Below are 19,907 nucleotides of genomic sequence, written 5' to 3' on the forward strand. Positions count from 1 at the left end.
GTGTTCATCTATAATCTTCCCTAATTTACTTAACATTTTTGTTACCAATGCTTTGAATTCTTTATTTGTCAAATTGTTTATTTCTGTTTCATTATTCATTTTTTTCAGTTATATTCTCTTGCTCTTTTGATTGAGAGCAGTTCCTCTGCCTTTTCATTTTGCTTAAATTTCTCTGTCTCTATTAATTTAGGTGAAACAGTTACCTATTACTTTCTTGAAGGGGTGTTCTTATGTGGGAGTGCCCTGTACAGAATGCGTGTGCCCAATGCCTTTGCTTGGAGAGCTGGATTTGATGTGGATGCAAGTCATTTCTTTCCCCAGGGTGTGCTGGCAGCTATCACTTTGGTGGGGCTGGAGATGGAGAAGCTAGAGATGGAGCTGGGTGTGAGGTGGAACTTCCCCTCTGCTCAGTAGCCATCATGGCCCTATCAGGGGTGGGGTCTCATCCCATGTTGCTGGAGCAGAAGCCCTGAGGGTCAGGCTTGAGCTGTCTCTGTTTAAGTGTGTGTTTTCCCTTCTCCCAGGATTACGGTCCTTGTCCCAGAGGGGCAGAGTGCTGAAGCAATGTGACTCTGTGCAAGCTCTAGGCTCGTGTCAGCTACAGACAGAGGTTGAAGCTATCTCCATTTTACTGCCTGTGGAGGCACCCACAATTGTTTGCCTTGCTTGGCTCAGACACAGCGTTGGATGGAAGTCCCCTTTGTCCCTCACAGCTGATTTAGTCCCCAGCTTCTGCTGCACCCACCCAGTTGCAGAATCATAATGCAGGGCAGGTGGGAGTCCTGTGGGGATTCTCAGCATATACAGGGCATGAGCTGTGGTAGAGCGGCTGCTGTCAGAGTTTTGGGCTACATCTGATGCACTGCTTGAGTAAGCACTAACAATAGCTACCACTACTCTACACAGGCTCTCCTCTGGGAATCAGTATCCTCTGCATTCTACAGCCAAGTCTTCTTCCTGGTCATGGCAACCCTAGATCCAGTGCGGCACTGTGACAATAAGTGAGCAGGCCAAAGCATTTGCTGGGTTCAGGCTGGGATGCATGCAGAGAAGGCCATGGAAACCTGGCAACCATTAGATCAGTCTTCTCTCCATCCTGCCTCAGAGGCAAGCCAGCATACACACGTGCTTATCACTAGTGAAGTCCAGGCTTCCCACAGCCCTCCTGTTAGTCCAATCATTCCTCCAACAAACCAAGTGAACTCATCTCTCCCGCTCAGGAGTCCAGGACTTGGGTGCCCAATCTGTGGCTCTCATGGCTCATTTCCAAGGGCTGGTGCATTCTCCCCTTCCTTCTGAGGCCCCTCCCAGGGGCACAGATCCTGACCTAATCACTTTTCTTTCCTTCCTACCACATTATATGTGGATCTTTCTAACAGCCTTGGTTGTATAGGAGTCTTTCTGCCAGTTTTCAGCTAGCTTTCCATGTGACTTGTTCCATGTATAGTTGAATTTTTGTTGTGTTCATGGGGAAGATGAGCTCGATGTCCTCTTACTCCTCCATCTTGATCAATCCCCCTCTTGCTGCATTTAGAATTCTCTCTTTATGTTTAATTTTTTCCATTTTCATTATGAAATGTCTTGGTATGGATCTCTTTGCATTCATCTTGTTTAGGACTCTATGTGCTTTCTGTACATGGATATCTGTTTCCTTCTTCACATTTGGGAAGTTTTCAGCTGCAATTTCATCAAATTCATTTTTGACACTTTCTCTCTCTTTTCCCCTTCTGGAAGCCCTATATTGTGAATGTTAGAACATTTGATATTGTCTCAAAGGTCCCTTAAACTACCTTAATTTTTTTAAATTGTTTTTCTTTTTGCTGTTCTGATTGGGTGATTTCCATTATTCTACCTTGCAGATCACTTACACATTTTTCTGTATCACTTAGTCTGCTGTTATTTTTTTCTAGTGAATTTTTAATTTCAGTTATTATATTCTTCAGTTCTGACTGTTTTTTAAAATATTTTCTAGTTTCTCATGAAATTCTAATATGTTCATCTGTTCTTTTCACAAGTTCATTTAGCATTTTATTAGTAATGCTTTGAACACTACTTCTGATAACTCATTATTATTTTTTTTTAAATAAAGCAGTGTGTACATGTCAATCCCAAACTTCTTAACTATCCCTCCCTGCTACCTTTCCCCCTTGACAACCAAAAGTTCATTCTCTAAGTCTGTGAGTCTGTTCCTGTTTTGTAAATAAGTTCATTTGTATCATTTCTTTTTGATTCTGCATATAAGTGATGTAATATAATAGTTGTCTTTCTCTGACTTACTTCACTTAGTGTGATAATACCCAGGTCCATCCATGTTGCTACAAATGACATTATTTTATTCTTTTTAATGGCTGAGTAATATTCCATTGCATATATGTACCACATCTTCTTTATCCAGTCGTCTTTTGAAAGACATTTAGGTTGCTTCCATGTCATGGCTATTGTAAATACTGCTTCAATGAATATTGGGGTGCATGTATCTTTTTGAATTATGGTTTTCTCTGGGTATATGCCTAGGAGTGGGATTGCTGGGTCATATGGTAGTTTTATTTTTAGTTTTTTAAGGAATCTCTGTACTGTTCTCATAGTGGCTGTACCAATTTACATTCCCACCAACAGTGTAGGAGGCTTATCTTTTCTCCACATCCTCTCCAACATTTATTGTTTGTAGATTTTTTGATGATGGCCATTCTGAATGGTGTGAGTTGGTACCTCATTATAGTTTTGATTTGCAGTTCTCTAATAATTACTAATGTTGAGCATCTTTTTTAATGCGCATTTTGGCCATTTGTATGCCTTCTTTAGAGAAATGTCTATTTAGATCTTCTGCCCATTTTTTGTTTGGGTTATTTGTGTTTTTGATATTGAGCTCTATGACCTGTTTGTATATTTTGGAGATTAATTTCTTGTCAGTTGTTTCATTTGCAAATATTTTCTCCCATTCTGTGGGTTGTCTTTTCATTTTTTTTGAAGGTTTCCTTTGCTATGCAAAAGTTTTTAAGTTAAATTAGATCCCTTTTGCTTATTTTTCTTTTTATTTCCATTACTCTAGGAGGTAGATGAATAAAGGTCTGCTGCAATTTATGTCAAAGAGTGTTCTGCCTATACTTTCCTCTAAGACTTTTATAGTGTCCAGGCTTACATTCAGGTCTTTAATCCATTTTGAGTTTATTTTTCTGTATGGTGTTAGGGAGTGTTCTAACTTCATTCTTTTACATGTAGCTGTCCAGTTTTCCCAGCACCATTTATTGAAGAGACTGTCTTTTCTCCATTTTTTATTCTTGCCTCCTTTGTCATAGATTAGGTGACCATAGGTGCATGGGTTTATCTCTTGGCTTTATATCCTATTCCCTTGATCTATATTACTGTTTTTGCACCAATACCATACAGTCGTGATTACTATAGCTTTGTAGTATAGCCTGAAGACAGGGAGCCGGATTCCTCCAGATCTGTTTTTCTTTCTCAAGATAGCTTTGGCTATTTGTGCTATTTTGTGTTTCCATACAAACTGTAAAATTTTTTGTTCTAATTCTGTGAAAAATGCCCTTGGTAATTTACAAGGAATTGCACTGAATCTGTAGATTGCTTTGAGTAGTATAGTCATTTTGACAATATTGATTCTTCCAATCCAAGAATATCTTATATATCTCCATCTGTTTGTGCCAACTTTGATTTCTTTCATCAGTATCTTATAGTTTTCTGAGGACAGGTCTTTTGTCTCTTTAGGTAGGTTTATTCCTAGGTATTTTATTCTTTTCGCTGTAATGGTAAATGGGATTGTTTTCTTAATTTCTCTTTCTGATCTTTCATTGTTAGTGTATAGGGATGCAAGGGATTTTGTGTATCAATTTTGTAACCTGCAACTTTACTGAATTCATTGATTAGCTCTAGAAGTTTTCTGGTGGCATCTTTAGGATTTTCTATGTATAGTATCATGTCATCTGCAAACAGTGACATTTTTACTTCTTTTCCAGTTTGGATTCCTTCTATTTATTTTTCTTCTCTGATTTCCATGGCTAGGACTTCCAAAACTATGATGAATAATAATGGTGAGAGTGGACATCCTTGTCTTGTTCTTGATCTAAGAGGAAATGCTTTCAGTTTTTCACCATTGAGAATGATGTTTGCTACGGGTTTGTCACATATGACCTTTATTACGTTGAGATAGGTTCCCTTTATGCTCACTTTCTGGAGAGCTTTTATCATAAATCATTGTTGAATTTTGTCAAAAGCTTTTTCTGAATCTATTGAGTTGATCATATGGGTTTTATTCATCAGTTTGTTAATATGGTGTATCACATTGATTGTTTTGTGTATATTGAAGAATCCTTGCATCTCTGGGATAAATCTCACTTGATCAGGGTGTATGATTCTTTTAATGTGTTGTTGGATTCTGTTTGCCTGTTTTTTTTTTTTTTGAGGATTTTTGCGTTTATGTTCATCAGTGATATTGACCTGTAATTTTATTTTGTGTGATATCTTTCTCTGGTTTTGGTATCAGGGTAATATTGGCCTCATAGAATGAGCTTGAGAATGTTCCTTCCTCTGCAATTTTTAGAAGAGTTCGGGAAGGATAAGTGTTTCTTCTCTAAATGTTTGATAGAATTCGCCTGTGAAGCCATCTCGTCCTGGACTTTGGTTTGTTGGAAGATTTTTAATCACAGTTTCAATTTCATTACTTGTGATTGGTCTGTTAATACCTCCTATTTCTTCCTGGTTCAGTCTTGGAAGGTTTTACCTTTCTAAGAATTTGTCCATTTCTTTCAGGTTGTCCATTTTATAGGCATATAGTTGCCTGTAGTAGTATGTTATGATCCTTTGTATTTCTGTGGTGCCAGTTGTAACTTCTCCCTTTTTATTTCCAATTTTATTGATTTAAATTCTCTCCCCCTTTTTCTTGGTGAGTCTGGATAAAGTTTTATCAATTTTGTTTATCTTCTCAAAGAACTAGCTTTTAGTTTCATTGATCTTTGCTATTTTCTTTCTCTCTATTTCATTTATTTCTGCTCTGATCTTTATGATTTCTTTCCTTCTAAGTTTGAGTTTTGTTTGTTCCTCTTTCTCTAGTTGCTTTAAGTGTAAGGTCAGATTGTTTATTTGTGATTTTTCTCGTTTCTTGAGGTAGGATTGTATTGCTATTAACTTCCCTCTTAGAACTGTTTTTGCTGCATCCCATAGGTTTTGGGTCATCATGTTTCCATTGTCATTTGTTTCCAGGTATTTTTTGATTTCCGCTTTGATTTCTTCAGTGATCCATTGGTTATTTAGTAACATATTGTTTAGCCTCTTTGTGTTTGTGTTTTTTACAGTTTTTTTTTCCTGTAATTGATTTTTAATCTCATAGCATTGTAGTTGGAAAAGATGCTTGATATCATTTCAATTTTCTTAAATTTACCAAGGCTTCATTTGTGACCCAAGGTGTGGTCTATCCTGCAGAATGTTCCACATGCACTTGAGAAGAAAGTGTATTCTGCTGCTTTTGGATGAAATGTCCTATAAATATCAATTAAGTCTATCTGGTCTAATGTGTCATTTAAGGCATGTGTTTCCTGATTAATTTTCTGCCTGCATAATCCGTCCATTGGTGTAAGTAGGGTGTTAAGGTCCCCCACTATTATTGTGGTACTGTTGATTTCCCTTTTTACAGTTGTTAGTATTTGCTTTATGTATTGATATTCTGCTATGTTGGGTGCATAAATACATACAAATGTTATATCTTCTCCTTGGATTGATCCCTTGATCATTATGTAGTGTCCTTCCTTGTCTCTTGCAACAGCCTTTTTTTAAAGCCTATTTTGTCTGATATGGGTATTGCTACCCCAGCTTTCTTTTGGTTTCCATTTGCATGGAATTTGTTTTTCCATCCCCTCACTTTCAGTCTGTATGTGTCGCTAGGTCTGATGTGGGTCTCTTGTAGACAGCATACATATAATTCTTGTTTTTGTATCCATTCAGCCAGTCTATGTCTCTTGGTTGGAGCATTTAATCTATTTACATTTAAGGTAATTATAAATATGTATGTTCCTATTGCCATTTTCCTAATTGTTTTGGGTTTGTTTTTGTAGGTCTTTTTTCTTCCCTTCCTCTTTTGTTCTGTTCTCTTGTCTTTCTTGCCTAGAGAGGCTCCTTTAGCAATTGTTGTAAAGATGCTTTGGTGGTGCTGAATCCTCTTAGCTTTTGCTTGTCTGTAAAGCTTTTGATTTCTCCATCGAATGTGAATGAGAGCCTTGCTCATTAGAGTATTCTTGGTTGTAGGTATATTAAACAAATGTCATAAAGAAAGAAAAAGAAAGACATCATAAATTATAAAGGGATAAATACAATAAGATAATATTACACTTGTTAAATTTATGCACCCTATATTGGAGCACCTAAATATATAAAATACATACTAAGGGACATAAATGGAGAAAGGGACAGTAATACAACCATATTAGAGGCCTTTAATAACCACTGACATCAATGGACAGATCATTTAGACAGAAAATTCAATAAGGCACCAGAGGTCCTAAACGACACAGCAGACCAGTTGAACTTAACTGATATCTACAAGACACAATATCCAAAAAACAAAACAAGGCAAAACATCAAAATACACATTCTTTTCAAGTGTGGATGGAATGTTCTCTAAGGTAGATCATATACTAGGTAACAAAACAAGCCTCATAAATTTAAGAGGATGGAGATAATTTCAAGCATCTTTTCTGACAACAGCAGTGTGAATCTAGAAATTAAACACAGAAAGAAGAACAGAAACAGAACAAACACGAGGAAAATAAACATGCTACTAAAATAACCAATGGGTCAAAGATGAAATCAAAGAAGAAATCAGAAAATACCTAAAGACAAACAAAAATGAAAACACAACCTCACAAAATGTATCGGATGCAGCAGAAGCAGTTCTAAGAGGCAAGTTCATAGCAATACAGGACTTCCTCAAGAAACAAGAATAATCAAATAAACAACCTAACCTACTACCTAAAAGAATTTCAAAAAAGAAGAACAAACAAAACCAATGGTCAGCAGAAGGAAAGAAATAATGAAGATTGGAGGGGAAAAAAATAAAATATATTTTTTTAAATAATAGAAAATGTCAATAAAACCAAGAGCTGTTTTTGAGGGGGTTTTTTGTTTGTTTTTTAAGATAAACAAAATCAACAAAATCTAGCCATGCTCACCAAGAAGAAAAGAGAGAGGACCCAAATAAATAAAATAAGGAATGAAAGAGGAGAAATACCTGATAACACAGACATAAAAAACATTATAAGAGAATACTATGAAAAGTTATGTACCAAAAAGGTGGACAACCTGGAGGAAATGGACAAGTTTCTAGAAACATACAGCTTGCCAAAAGTGATTCAAAAAGAAACAGATAATTTGAACAGACTAATCACTAGAAGTGGAATAGAATTTGTAATTTTAAAAACTCCCTGCAAACAAAAGTCCAGGAACAGATGACTTCACTGGGGAATTCTATCAAACATACAAAGAAGAGCTTATACCTATCCCTCTGAAACCATTCCCCAAAAATTTAAGAGGATGGAACACTCCCAAATTCATTCTATGAAGCCACCATCACCCTGATACCAAAACCAAAGACAGTACAAAAAAAGAAAAAGAAAAAGAAAATTACAGGCCAATGTCTTTGATGAATATTCAGGCAAAAATCCTTAACAAAATACTAGCAAACCAAATCCAACAATGCCTAAAAAGGATCATGCACCATAATCAAGTTGGATTCATTCCAGATGATTCAACATTTGCAAATCAATCAGTGTGATACACCACATTAACAAAAGGGAAGACAAAAACCACATGATCATCTCAATAGAGGCAGAGAAAGCATGTGACAAAATTCAACATCCATTCATGATAAAAACTCACAAAAGTGGGTATAGGGAGAATGTTTCTCAACATATTAAAAACCATTTATAACAAACTCACAGCCAATGCAATACTCAACGGTGAAAAGCTGAAAGCCTTCAAGCTAAATTCAGGAACAAGACAAGGACGCCGACTCTCACCAATTCTATTCAACATATTATTGGAATTTCTGGCCACCACAATCAGACAAGAAAAAGAAATAAAAAGTATCTAACTTGGAAAAGAAGAGATAAAACTGTCACTATTTGCAGGTGAAATGATCGTCTATATAGAGAGAGAACCTTATAGTCTCCACACAAAAACTATTAGAACTAACAAATGAATTAAGAAAGTTAGCAGGATACAAGATTAATATACAGAAATCTGTTGCATTTCTTTACACTAACAATGAAAGAATACCATTTAAAGTCACATCAAAAAGCTTTAGGAATAATCTAAACCTAGGAGGTGAAAACTATAAAACATTCATAAAGGAAATTGAAGAGGATTCAAAGAAATTGAAAGATATTCCATGCTCTTAGATTAGAAGAATTAATATTGTTAAAATTACCATATTACCCAAAGCAATCTACAGATTTAATGCAATCTTTCTCAAAGTACCCATGACATTTTTCACAGAACTAGAGCAAATAATCCCAAAGTTTGTATGGAACTACAAAAACCAGAATTGGCACAGCAATCCTGAGGCAAAAGAATAGAGCTGGAGGCATAACCCTTCCAGAATTCAGACTATACTAAAAAGCTACAGGAAACCAAACATTGCGGTATTGGCACAAAGACAGACATATAGCTCAGTGGAACAGAATAGAGAGCCCAGAAATAAACCCACACTCCTATGGTCAATTAATCTATGACAAAGGAGGCAAGAACATACAATGGAGAAAAGACAGTCTCTTCAACAAGTGGTGTTGGGAAAGTTGGACAGTTTAATGTAAATCAATGAAATTAGAACACTGCATTACCCCATATACAAAAATAAACTCAAAATGGTTTAAAGACCTAAATATAAGACATGACACCATACAACTCCTAGAGGAGAACATAGGCAAAACATTCTTGGACATAAATCATAGGAACATTTTCTTAGATCAGTCTCCCAATGCAAAAGGAAAAAAGGCAAAAAATAAGTTGGACCTAATTAAACTTAAAATCTCTTGCACAGCAATGAAAATCATAAAGAAAATGAAAAGACAACCTATGGAATTGAAGAAAATATTTGCAAATGATGCAACCAACAATGGGTTAATTTCCAAAATACACAAACAGCTCATACAACTCAATATCAAAAGAACAAACAACCTAATCAAGAAATGGGCAGAAGACTGAAAAAGACATTTCTCCAAAGAAGACATACAGATGGCCATCAGGGACATGAAAAGATGCTCAACATTGCTAATTATTAGAGAAATGCAAATCAAAACCACAATGAGTTATCACCTCACACTGGTCAAAATGGCTATCATCAAAATCTACAAATAATAAATGTTGGAGAGGGTGTGGAGAAAAGGGAACCCTCTTATATTGTTGGTGGGAATGTAAATTGGTGCATCCACTGTTGAAAACAGTATGGAGATTCCTTTAAAAACTAAAAGTAAAGCTACTATATGATCCAGCAATCCCATTCCTGGTTATATATCCAGAAAAGATAAAAACTCTAATTTGAAAAGATACGTGGACCCCATGTTCATAGCAGCACTATTTACGATAGCCAAGACATGGGAAAAAAAACAGTTACCCATCAACAGAGGATTGGTTTAAGAAGATGTGGTATATATATAATGGAATATTACTCAGCCATAAAAATGAAATATTGCCATTTGCAGCAACATGGATGGACCTAGAGAACATTATACTTAGTGAAGTAAGTCAGACAAAGACAAGTATATGATATCACTTGCATGTGGAATCTAAAAAGTAATACAAAATAATCTATATACAAAAAAGAAACAGACTCACAGACATAGAAAACAAACTTATGGTTACCAAAGGGGAAGGGATTACGGGAGGGATAATTTAGATTTATGGGATTAACAGATATATTTATATATATATATTTACAATGTTGTATTAGTTTCAGGTATACAGTGAAATGATTCAGTTCATTTTGCTCTATACCTGAAACTAACACAACATTGTAAATCAACTATACTTCAATAAAAGAAAAGAAGCTTCCCCCTATGTTTACTTCTGTAATTTTATGGTTTCTGGTTTTACATTTTAGATGTTAATCCATTTTGAGTTTATTTTTGTATATGATATGAGATAAGGGTCCAATTTCATTCTTTTGTATGTGGATATCCAGTTTTTCCAACACCATTCATCAAAGATATTCTTCTCCCATTGTTTGTTATAGACACGTTGTTGAAGATCAATTGACTGTAGATGCATGTATTTCTATCTGAGTTCTCTATTCCATTGGTCTATGTCTCTATTTTTATGTCAGTACTTTACTATTTTGATTACTGTAGCTTTGTAATATATTTTGAAATCAGGAATTGGAATGCCTCCAACCTTATTCTTTTTTATCAAAATCGCTTTGGCTATTCAGGGTCTTTTGCAGTTCCACATGAACTTTAGAATTCTTTTTTCTATTACTGTAAAGATCACCTTTGGGGTTTTGATAGGAGTCACATTGAATCTGTAGGTCATTTTGAGCTATGGATATTTTAACAATATTAATTTTACCAATCCAAGAACATGCAATATCTTTCCAGATGGAAAGATGTCTGTGCCTTCTTTAATTTCCTTCATCGGTGTTGTATAATTTTCTGTGTACAAGTCTTTAACCTCATTAGTTAAATTTATTCCTAAGTATTTTATTCTTTTTGTAGCTATTTTGAATTGTATTGTTTCCTTCATTTCTGTTTCAGATACTTTGTTGTTTGTGTTTAGAAACATGAGTGATTTTTCTCTTTTGATTTTGTATATTGCAAGTTTACTGAATTCTTTAATTAGTTCTAAATTCTTTAATTAGGTCAGTTTTTTGTTTGTTTAAAATTTGGTGTTGTTTATGTATATGATCATATCATCTGTAAATGAAGATAACTTTTTTCTTCCTTTCTGTTTTGGGTGCCTTTCTTTTACTGAAGTGTAGTTGATTTACAACGTTGCATTAATTTCTGCTGTAGAGCAAAGTGTTTCAGTTATACATATGTATACATTCTTTTTTATATTATTTTCCATTATGGTTTATCACAGGATATTGAATATAGTTCCCTGTGCTATACAGTAAGACCTTGTTTATCTACTCTCTATATAATAGTTTGCATCTACTAACACTAAACTCCCAATCCATCCCTCCCCCACATTCCCTCCCCTTTGGCCATAAGTCTGTTCTCTATGTCTGTGAATCAATTTCTGTTTCATAGATAGGTTCATTTGTGTCACATTTTAGATTCCACATATAAATGATACCATATGGTATTTGTCTTTCTCTTGCTTACTTCACTTAGTATGATAATATCCAGGTCCATCTATGTTGCTGCAAATGGCATTATATCATTCTTTTTTTATGGCTGAGTAATATTCAATTGTATATATGTACCACATCTTCTTTATCCATTCATCTGACTATGGACATTTAAGTTGTTCCATGTCTTGGCTATCGTGAATAGTGCTGCTATGAACATAGGGGTTGCATGTATCTTTTTGAATTTTAGTTTTGTCCAGATATGTGCCAAGGAATGGGATTGCTGGATCATATGGCGACTTTACTTTTAGTTTTTTAAGGAAACTCCATACTGTTTTCCATAGTGGCTGTACCAACTTACATTCCCACCAACAGTGTAGGAGGGTTCCCTTTTCTCCACACCCTCTCCACCATTTGTTGTTTGTAGACTTTTTAATGATGGTCATTCTGACCAGTGTGAGGTGGTACCTCATTGTAGTTTTGATTTGCATTTCTCTAATAATTAGCGATGTTGAGCATCTTGGGTGCCTTTTACTTCCTTTTCTTGTATAATGCTCTGGCTACGAGTTCCAGTACTATGTTGAAAAGAAAGGGGAAGAGTCGGCTTCCTTACCTTGTGCTTCTTTCCTTCCTTACCTTGTGCTTAGGACAAAAGCTTTTAGTTTTTTGCTATTGATTATGATGTTAGCTGTTGTCATGTATGTCTTGTGTTGAAGTAAGTTCTTATATACCTATTTTGTTGAGCATTTTAATTATGAATGGATATTGAACTTTTTCAAGTGCTTTTACTCCATCTATTAAGATGATCATGCAGATTTTTTCTTAAATTTGTTAATGTGTTTTATCACGTTCATTGATTTAAGTATATCGAACCATCCTTGCATCATCTCAGGGATAAGTCCAACTTGATCATGGTGTATAATCCTTTTAATGTACAGTTGAATTCAGTTTGCTAGGATTTTGTTGAAGATTTTTGCATGTATATTCATCAAGGATATTGGCCTATAGTTTTCTTATCTTGTGTTTTGTTTGGTTTTGATATCAGGGTGATGCTGTTCTCATGGAATGAGTTTGGAAGTGTTCCCTCCTCTCCCATTTTTTGGAAGATTTAAAGAGAATTGGTATAAATTCTTTGAATGTTTCGTAGAATTCACTTGTGAAGACTTCTAGTCCTGGGGTTTTCTTTGTTCAGAGATTTTTGATTACTGATTCAATTTCCTTATTTTTTATTGATCTATTCTGGCTTACTATGTTTTAATTCAGTTTCTGTAGGTTATGTTTCTAGGAATTTATCCATTTCTTATAAGTTGTCTAGTTTTTTGACATATAACTGTTTATAATTGTCCCTTATAATCCTTTGTATTTCTGTGGCATCCATTGTAATGTCTCTTCTCTTATTTCTGATTTTATTTACTTCAATCTTCTATTACATTTATTCTTGATTCCTTCATCAAATCAATAAATGATTTGAGTACCTGTATGTGCCAGACAATAGATTACACCAGTAGCCTTGTATTCATTGTAATCCATCTTGCATATCATGGCTAGATCATTTCAACGTTCAAATTTGATCAAGTCACTCTCGAGTTCAAACATGTTTAGTGTTGCACACTCCCCCCACCCCCCAACCACTGCCTTCTGGCAGTGGTGTACCAAGAGGGACAGGGCAGTGGGAGCTGTCATAGCTGGAAGGAGTATCTTATCATTGACTTACAACTGGAACATGATGATAACAAAGAGCAAACTTTTAGTTTATTTTGTTTTAAAATTCTTTATAGTCAATGCCTATATCTGAGGCAGACTACTCTCGCTGCCCCCCTTTTTGGTATGTCACTAAATTTCATGCTAAAATCCAAATTCTTTACTCTGGCCTTTGTAATAGGGACCATCTCATGGAATTTCTGTAAAGATTTTTACAGAATTCAGGATGGCTGAGCCCATGCATCATTTATGGTACTTCCTACCAGCCCATACCCCCAACTGACTGGGTTGCTTTTCACCTACTGTTCTACCCATCAAACCTACCCATGTTTCAAGCTTAATGCCTTCACACTAGCCCACAGATTATTAAGCCTTGGAACTTATATCATACTTTGTCACATAACTGATATGTACATTTTATATTATTAATTATTTTCCCTATGTATGTTTTGTTCTTCAATATCGATGATGTATTGATGAAGGTCATGAGTTGAGTTCTGCCACATGAAGTGCATTAGCACAAACAGGAGCCTGTTCAATGATAATAAAAGGTAACAGCTTTTGCAATAGGAAAAATTGGTCTCCTTGTTGAATTCTGTAATCTGTGTATTCTAACAATGAGCTCTTGTCACCACAGGGTGTCACTGCTTTACAAGTCAAATTTTCTTCATTTGATTGTAGAGAAGATAGAAGTAGGAGAAATTCTTGAGAGATTGCAACAAAATGTATAGCAGTGTTTGGAGGTGTGGAGATGGAATATAATTATATAGACCAAACTGAAAAATCCCATTTACACACTAAACACCATCTACAGTCTCATTCTCCTTTCCACTGGTAATTTGCTGTGTAGTCTTCCAGATCTTTTTTCTTTGTTTGGGGGTTGTGTGTGTGTGTGAGAGTGAGAGAGAGAGAAACAGAGAGACAGACACAGAGACACAGAGGTAGAGAAGTTTAGGAAACATAAATGGGATCCTACTCTGTGTGTGTGTATGTGTGTGGCGCATAGCCATTCAGTAGCTTTTTCTTTTCATTTTATAACATTTCATTGGCCATCTTTTGTTCTCACTACATCCAACTCTATCTCATTCTTCTTAGCAGCTAATGCAGCAATTTCTGTATATTGAAATGATTAGTAATTGGCATCTTTAATCCTCAAAATAGTTGCCTTGGTATTGTCCACAACTGTGAGTCAGAGTGAATTCCATTCTGTTGCCCATTGTTTGAAAGCTGTACAGTTAACTAGTAAGCACTTAGGAGGATTGATAAGTGTTGAGCAGTAAGTTGAAAAACAGCATATGCAAACCAGATTGCCACCAGAATTTAGAACAACATAAAATAAAATGCTCTGGAGTATTTATAAGGAGAAGAGGAGAAAGAGCCAGAGTAAGAAAGATCATTAAAATACCAATGCATTTTGTACAGGTTGGCCAAAACGTTCATTCGAGTTTTTCCGTAAGATGTTACAGAAAAACCCGAGCGAACTTTTTGGCCAACCCAATACCTTCATTATCTCTTATTTATGATTATAAGATTATACATGCTCATCGTAGAAGATGGGAAATAGAGGAACACATTAAAAAGAAAACAATCGTTACCCTAACCCCATAACCTTAACTTAACCATAGTTAATATTTATTTTTTGCTCATAGCTTCTTACCTTTTTACTTTTAAATTTTTATTATAAGATACAGCTACATGATTTTTAAAATATTCCAACAATACAGAAAAGTGAAAAGTAAAAAGAGAAAGTCCTCTTCTCACCTCATTCTCATCTTCTCTTCTCATTCTCATCCTCACTTTCCGGATATTCACTCACTGTTAATAATTTCTCTCATAATTTACATTTAAGTGTGTTGATATTGCCTTTATTCTGAGTATATAAATATGTGTTATGTGGCATATACACCATTATGGGGTTATACTGTGTTAATGTTTTTTATATTACTTTTTTTTTCATATAGTTTTCTACCCAAAGCATACATATTCCATATATAACCTAGGTGCAACCTGGGGATACTGAGCAAGCATGTAACTATTTCAAAAAGTTTGACTTGACACTTCTCCTCACCCCATTTCATGCCATTGAGTTTCTGATCTTTCACAGAAAAAGGCCTGTAGTCTTAACTGAAGACCCATTCCAGTGAACCACACATTCTTCCTGTGTGTATGGCTCTGTTTTAGACTATTCTTTTTTTGGAGCTATTAGAGGAGAAAATACAGTTACTACCGTGTGGTATAGTGGAAAATGTCAAAGATTTGGGTTTTGATCCCAGTTTTATCATTTACTGGCTGTGTTTAAAGGATAAAATGTTTCATACAACCTTGTGAGATATTTTTATCCCTCTTTAGAGATGAAAAAACAGAGATCCAGCCAGGGAGAAGTGACTTATTTAAGGTCACACAACTACTATGTACTAGAGCCAGGATTCAAGCAAAGGCCTGTTTGAGGCACAGCCTATGTGTTTTCCATTCAACCATCGTGGCTTCTCTTTGGGACTTCAGTAAAGGTGAAAGAGAACATGTCTTTAAAGTGATTGCTTAATTTTTTGACGTTATAAAAGGTTATGTACTCTGTTATCTTTTTGGAATCCAAACGTCTCTTATCTGACTCCCTTTGTTTTGTCATATTCCCTTTTTTAGGAGAGAAGCCTTATAAATGCACCTGGGATGGCTGCTCCTGGAAATTTGCTCGCTCGGATGAGCTAACCCGCCATTTCCGCAAGCACACAGGCATCAAGCCTTTCCGGTGCACAGACTGCAATCGTAGCTTTTCTCGCTCTGACCACCTGTCTCTGCACCGCCGGCGCCATGACACCATGTGAGCGGCACAGACTGCACTAGAAGAGCTGCACTGGTCTCTTTCTTGTGTGTGTGTGTGTGTGTGTGTGTGTGTGTGTGTGTGTGCGCGCGCGCGTGCGCGCAATGGGGTCATGACCATCTTTTCCTCTTTGACTCAGCTTGCCTCTGGGATGGGATTGGAACAGTTCACTGAGCCAGGCTGACGAAACTGGAGGAAAAGATAGCTGATCTTCCATGGGGACTCTTTATATTCCACCTTCATTTCTCCACTGACTAGTCCCCAGTTTTTTCAACCTCTGCATGGGTTGAATTCCAGTGCGGCACCCATGGTTGCCCCCCTCCCGTCCCTGTTATGAGATAGGACATTTTTCCTACAATAAGAAAACAGGAATCAAATTCAAGGCTGTGAACAAACATACGCTGCTTTTTGTTCTTATTCTCCTCTTCTTTTATAGAATTCTTACCCATATTTCTGAATCAGTACATCAAAGTGGTTGGTAGTGTCCTAAATTGACTTTTTTCAAGTTCCTAGACAGAAGAGGGCATAACATTGTAGTTGGCTGGTAAGTTTTACAGGGATTTGGGTCCTGAGTATAGGGCACATTCTCAGTGAATAAGCTGAGTCCCATACCAAACTCAAAGGTTTTGTAAAGCCAATCCTATTTGTTCTTACAGTTTGGTTTTCAGACAGTGCTGGTGCTTCTTGCTTCTTTAGTCCATCAAAGGGAATGAACGGATCTTTTTGTCCTTCTCCTTTTCCTCCTCTTCTTCCTCCTCCTCCTTCAGGATTAAAGATTTTGCTTCACAATTACATTCTTTGTTTTGTTAAATTTGGACAAAAATTCAAAGCACACATTGACATGCCAGTAGGGTAAAAAGTGTTCCAGGAGAGTAAGTTGGGCAGTGGCAGGAACAAGTAGACCCAGGATGATCCTGGAAACAAATAGAGGAAGACATTTTTTGGATAGGATATCAAGAGTGCTCTAATCACAAGTCTCATTCAAATGGCAATCTGTTGAGACAGTGTCTTGAGGGGCTACACTGTACTGTTTATTCTTCTGTTTACATAAAGCAACTGTTATGCGCATATTGCATGATGAGAAATGACACACTGGGGCCATGTTATACAGAGATGAGGGGTTGGAAGAAAAAAATGTGTTAAGTCCACGGCATTATTAGCATGCATTCCTATGTTTCAAATGGAACTATAAGAGGCTTTTAGTGAAAACTGACAAACAGAAAGCAATTCGACATTCTGCAACTGCTATGAACATCTAAGCCATTTATTTTAGCCATTAAAACATGTTGCATAATATACACATTTGGTTACCCAATCAGACTGTTTTATAATAGTCTCTGGGACATAAAACCCTCTGTTCCAGGCCCCGGACCTCAGATCTACCTCCACATGGCATATTTCCTCTCCTGGGGTCAGGGAGGGGAGGTTTGCATCACTTAATTGTGGACACAGCCTCTCTCCTGGAAAAGGTTGTCTTCATATGGTACCCCTTTTCCTTGGCAGATATTCAACCAGTCTCTCTTGGATACTTCAGGTTATTACATCCCAAGGCCACCTAGTCTGACTAAATCATAGAATTCTAGCACCAAGAAGGGATACTATTAACTACCTAGTCTTACCCATCATTAATATTTTACAGATGAGACAAATGCGGGTCAGATTCCTTCCCCAGATGTTTCCTTGAGGCCTTACAGACCTGCACACCCATTCTCCCAGGGATCACATTATTAAACCAAATTAAAGAAAAATTTACATGATTGGTTGCAGTATTTGTCCAAGTTTATATGTTATGCTTCAGAAAACTTTAGACCACTCACAAAATCATTTACAGTTGACTAAATGGTAAGTAAAATGTGCTTGTGGTCGTTGATATATAACATTAGGAACACCATTTTTCTATTCTAACACTTTCTATAATATCTCAGGTTTGATTTACCTCATTTCAAGTTACAGTGTCTTTTCAGACCATAAACCCTCATAAATTTAAGGACTACCTGTATTTTTCAAAATGATATGTAGATTTTTACTATTTTAGTCTTGTTATTTTGATATAGGTTTTACCCTGACTTTTGGTGTGCAAGTTCCACACTGTAGACTAATTGTTAAAGCACTAGGAAATATCTAGGGCCAATCTGTTAAAGGGGACTTCTATGCAGGTGTAAGACAGTTTGCTAAAGGTGAATTACCATCATACATAAGTTAAGCTTGTAATTGAGTAGTTGATATGGTATTTCACAGTAGAGTCTAAGGGCTTACCCATTTTCTCCAGAGTTTGGATTTGAGACTCTTTTTCCAGAGTTCATAACTGACCTGTGCCCATCAGGATCTTTTGCATTGGAGCATATGATCTATTTATAAATAAAGACTATAAAACATAGTGTTGTACTAACTAGGATAATCAAATTAGGATTCCAAATAGTGGTATCCCTGACATCTCTAAGCCTTTATTCAAATTTTTTCCTGCAAAGTAATGAGGGACTTTGTTAATGCTTTATTAATTGTCTATGGTCAGGAAACAATTCTAATCTTATTTTCATTGCCTTCTTCCCTGCAAATAATGATAAAATCTTTACAAATTATTTCCATATTCTTTAAGAAATATATCAACATTCATTAAGAGTATTTCATGGAGTACAGGTACTCGAATACAGTATAATACTGTACCACACCAAAAGCAAGTAGAACTTTGCTAAATAGACAGTGAGATGGAAAAGAACTGTCTCTCTTAGGTAGCATTTGGAATGAACTGAATTTACTGTGCTCACACCAGCAAACCACCATTATGTGGTCAGTTGCCTAGGGCACGGAAAATGGCCTTGATTGATAGCGTTGAATAATACCTTGGAATTTATTGCAGTGGAATTCCTCCATTTGTAGATGATTGGCAATTGAACATTACTATTGATAATTATGATTGGAAAATTCAGGGAAAACTATGAAGAATATGAACTGCTGAGTACATTAGGTGGAGTGCATTATGGGCAAGACAGAAAGGTTTGTGAGAATAAATTCTTAAATTCTTTTTAAATAACGTTTTTATTTTAAAACAGTTTTAGATTTACAGAAAAATTCTGAAGATAGTACAGAGAGTTTCCCTATATCTCAAACCCAGTTTTCCCTATTACTAACATCTTTCATTAGATGTACATTTGTTGCAAATAATGAAGTAATTATACATTATTATTAATTAAAGTCCAAACTTTATTCAGATTTTCTTAGTTTTTACCTAATATCCTTTTTCTTTTCCAGCATCCTGTTCAGGATACCACATCACATTTAGTAGTCATATCTCCTTAAGCTTCTCTTGGTTGTGACAATTTCTCAGACTTTCCTTGTTTCCTATGACCTTGGCAGTTTCGAGGGGTCCCTCAATTAATATCTGTCTGATGTTTTTCTCATGATTAAACTGAGCTTATGGGTTTGGGGGAGGAAGACCACAGAGGTGAACTGCCATTTTCATCACATCATATTAACATGACGTATAACCTTGATGTTAATCTTGATCACCTGGCTGAGATAGTGTTTGTCAGATTTCTCCTCTGTACTCCGCCCCACCTTCCATACTGTAATCTTTGGAAGGAAATCACTATGTGCAGCCCACACTTGAGTGGTTAGCTATGCACTACATGCTTGAGGGTGAGTATCTACATAAATTATTTGGATTTCTGCATGGTAGAATTGTCTTTTCTCCCTCATTTATTTATGCAATCATTTTCTTGTATCAGTATGGACTCATGGATATTTATTTTGTACTTTGGGTTATAGTCCAATGCAATTTATTTTGTTACTCAAATTGTTCCAGCTTTGGTCATTGGGCACTCTTTTGAGTTGATTTCCATGTTCTTTTGACATACCCCCATCTTTTTTTTAGCACACCTTTATTTTCCAGCACTACAAGATGCTGCAAGCTCATCTTGTATATATTTTTTGCCGAATCCTGTAATCAACCATTTCTTTAAGGAGTCCTGGTTTCTTTTAATGGAGAATTGTATTAGAAACGAAGATCTGGGCATTAGGTATGCTTGTTGCTACTTGTATTTTTGCTTCTAGGTCATCTCAGCTGACAGAGCAAGGAAATATATGTGTGTACACTAACCC

At 36.0% G+C, this 19,907-nt stretch overlaps 1 protein-coding gene across 3 annotated transcripts in view; it reads left to right on the top strand.

Moving 5' to 3' along the window:
• Positions 1 to 17,774, top strand: part of KLF8 (KLF transcription factor 8) — a 300,465-nt gene extending 282,691 nt beyond the window's left edge. For all 3 annotated transcript variants that reach the window (XM_068533160.1, XM_068533158.1, XM_068533159.1), the window contains one exon: positions 15,632 to 17,774. In XM_068533160.1, coding sequence (XP_068389261.1) covers positions 15,632 to 15,813 — 182 coding nt within the window. In that variant the 3' untranslated portion in view covers positions 15,814 to 17,774. The remainder of the gene's footprint in view (positions 1 to 15,631) is intronic.
• The last annotated feature ends 2,133 nt before the right edge of the window (positions 17,775 to 19,907 follow it).

Source organism: Eschrichtius robustus, chromosome X (assembly GCF_028021215.1).
Source record: "Eschrichtius robustus isolate mEscRob2 chromosome X, mEscRob2.pri, whole genome shotgun sequence".
NCBI lineage: Eukaryota > Metazoa > Chordata > Mammalia > Artiodactyla > Eschrichtiidae > Eschrichtius > Eschrichtius robustus.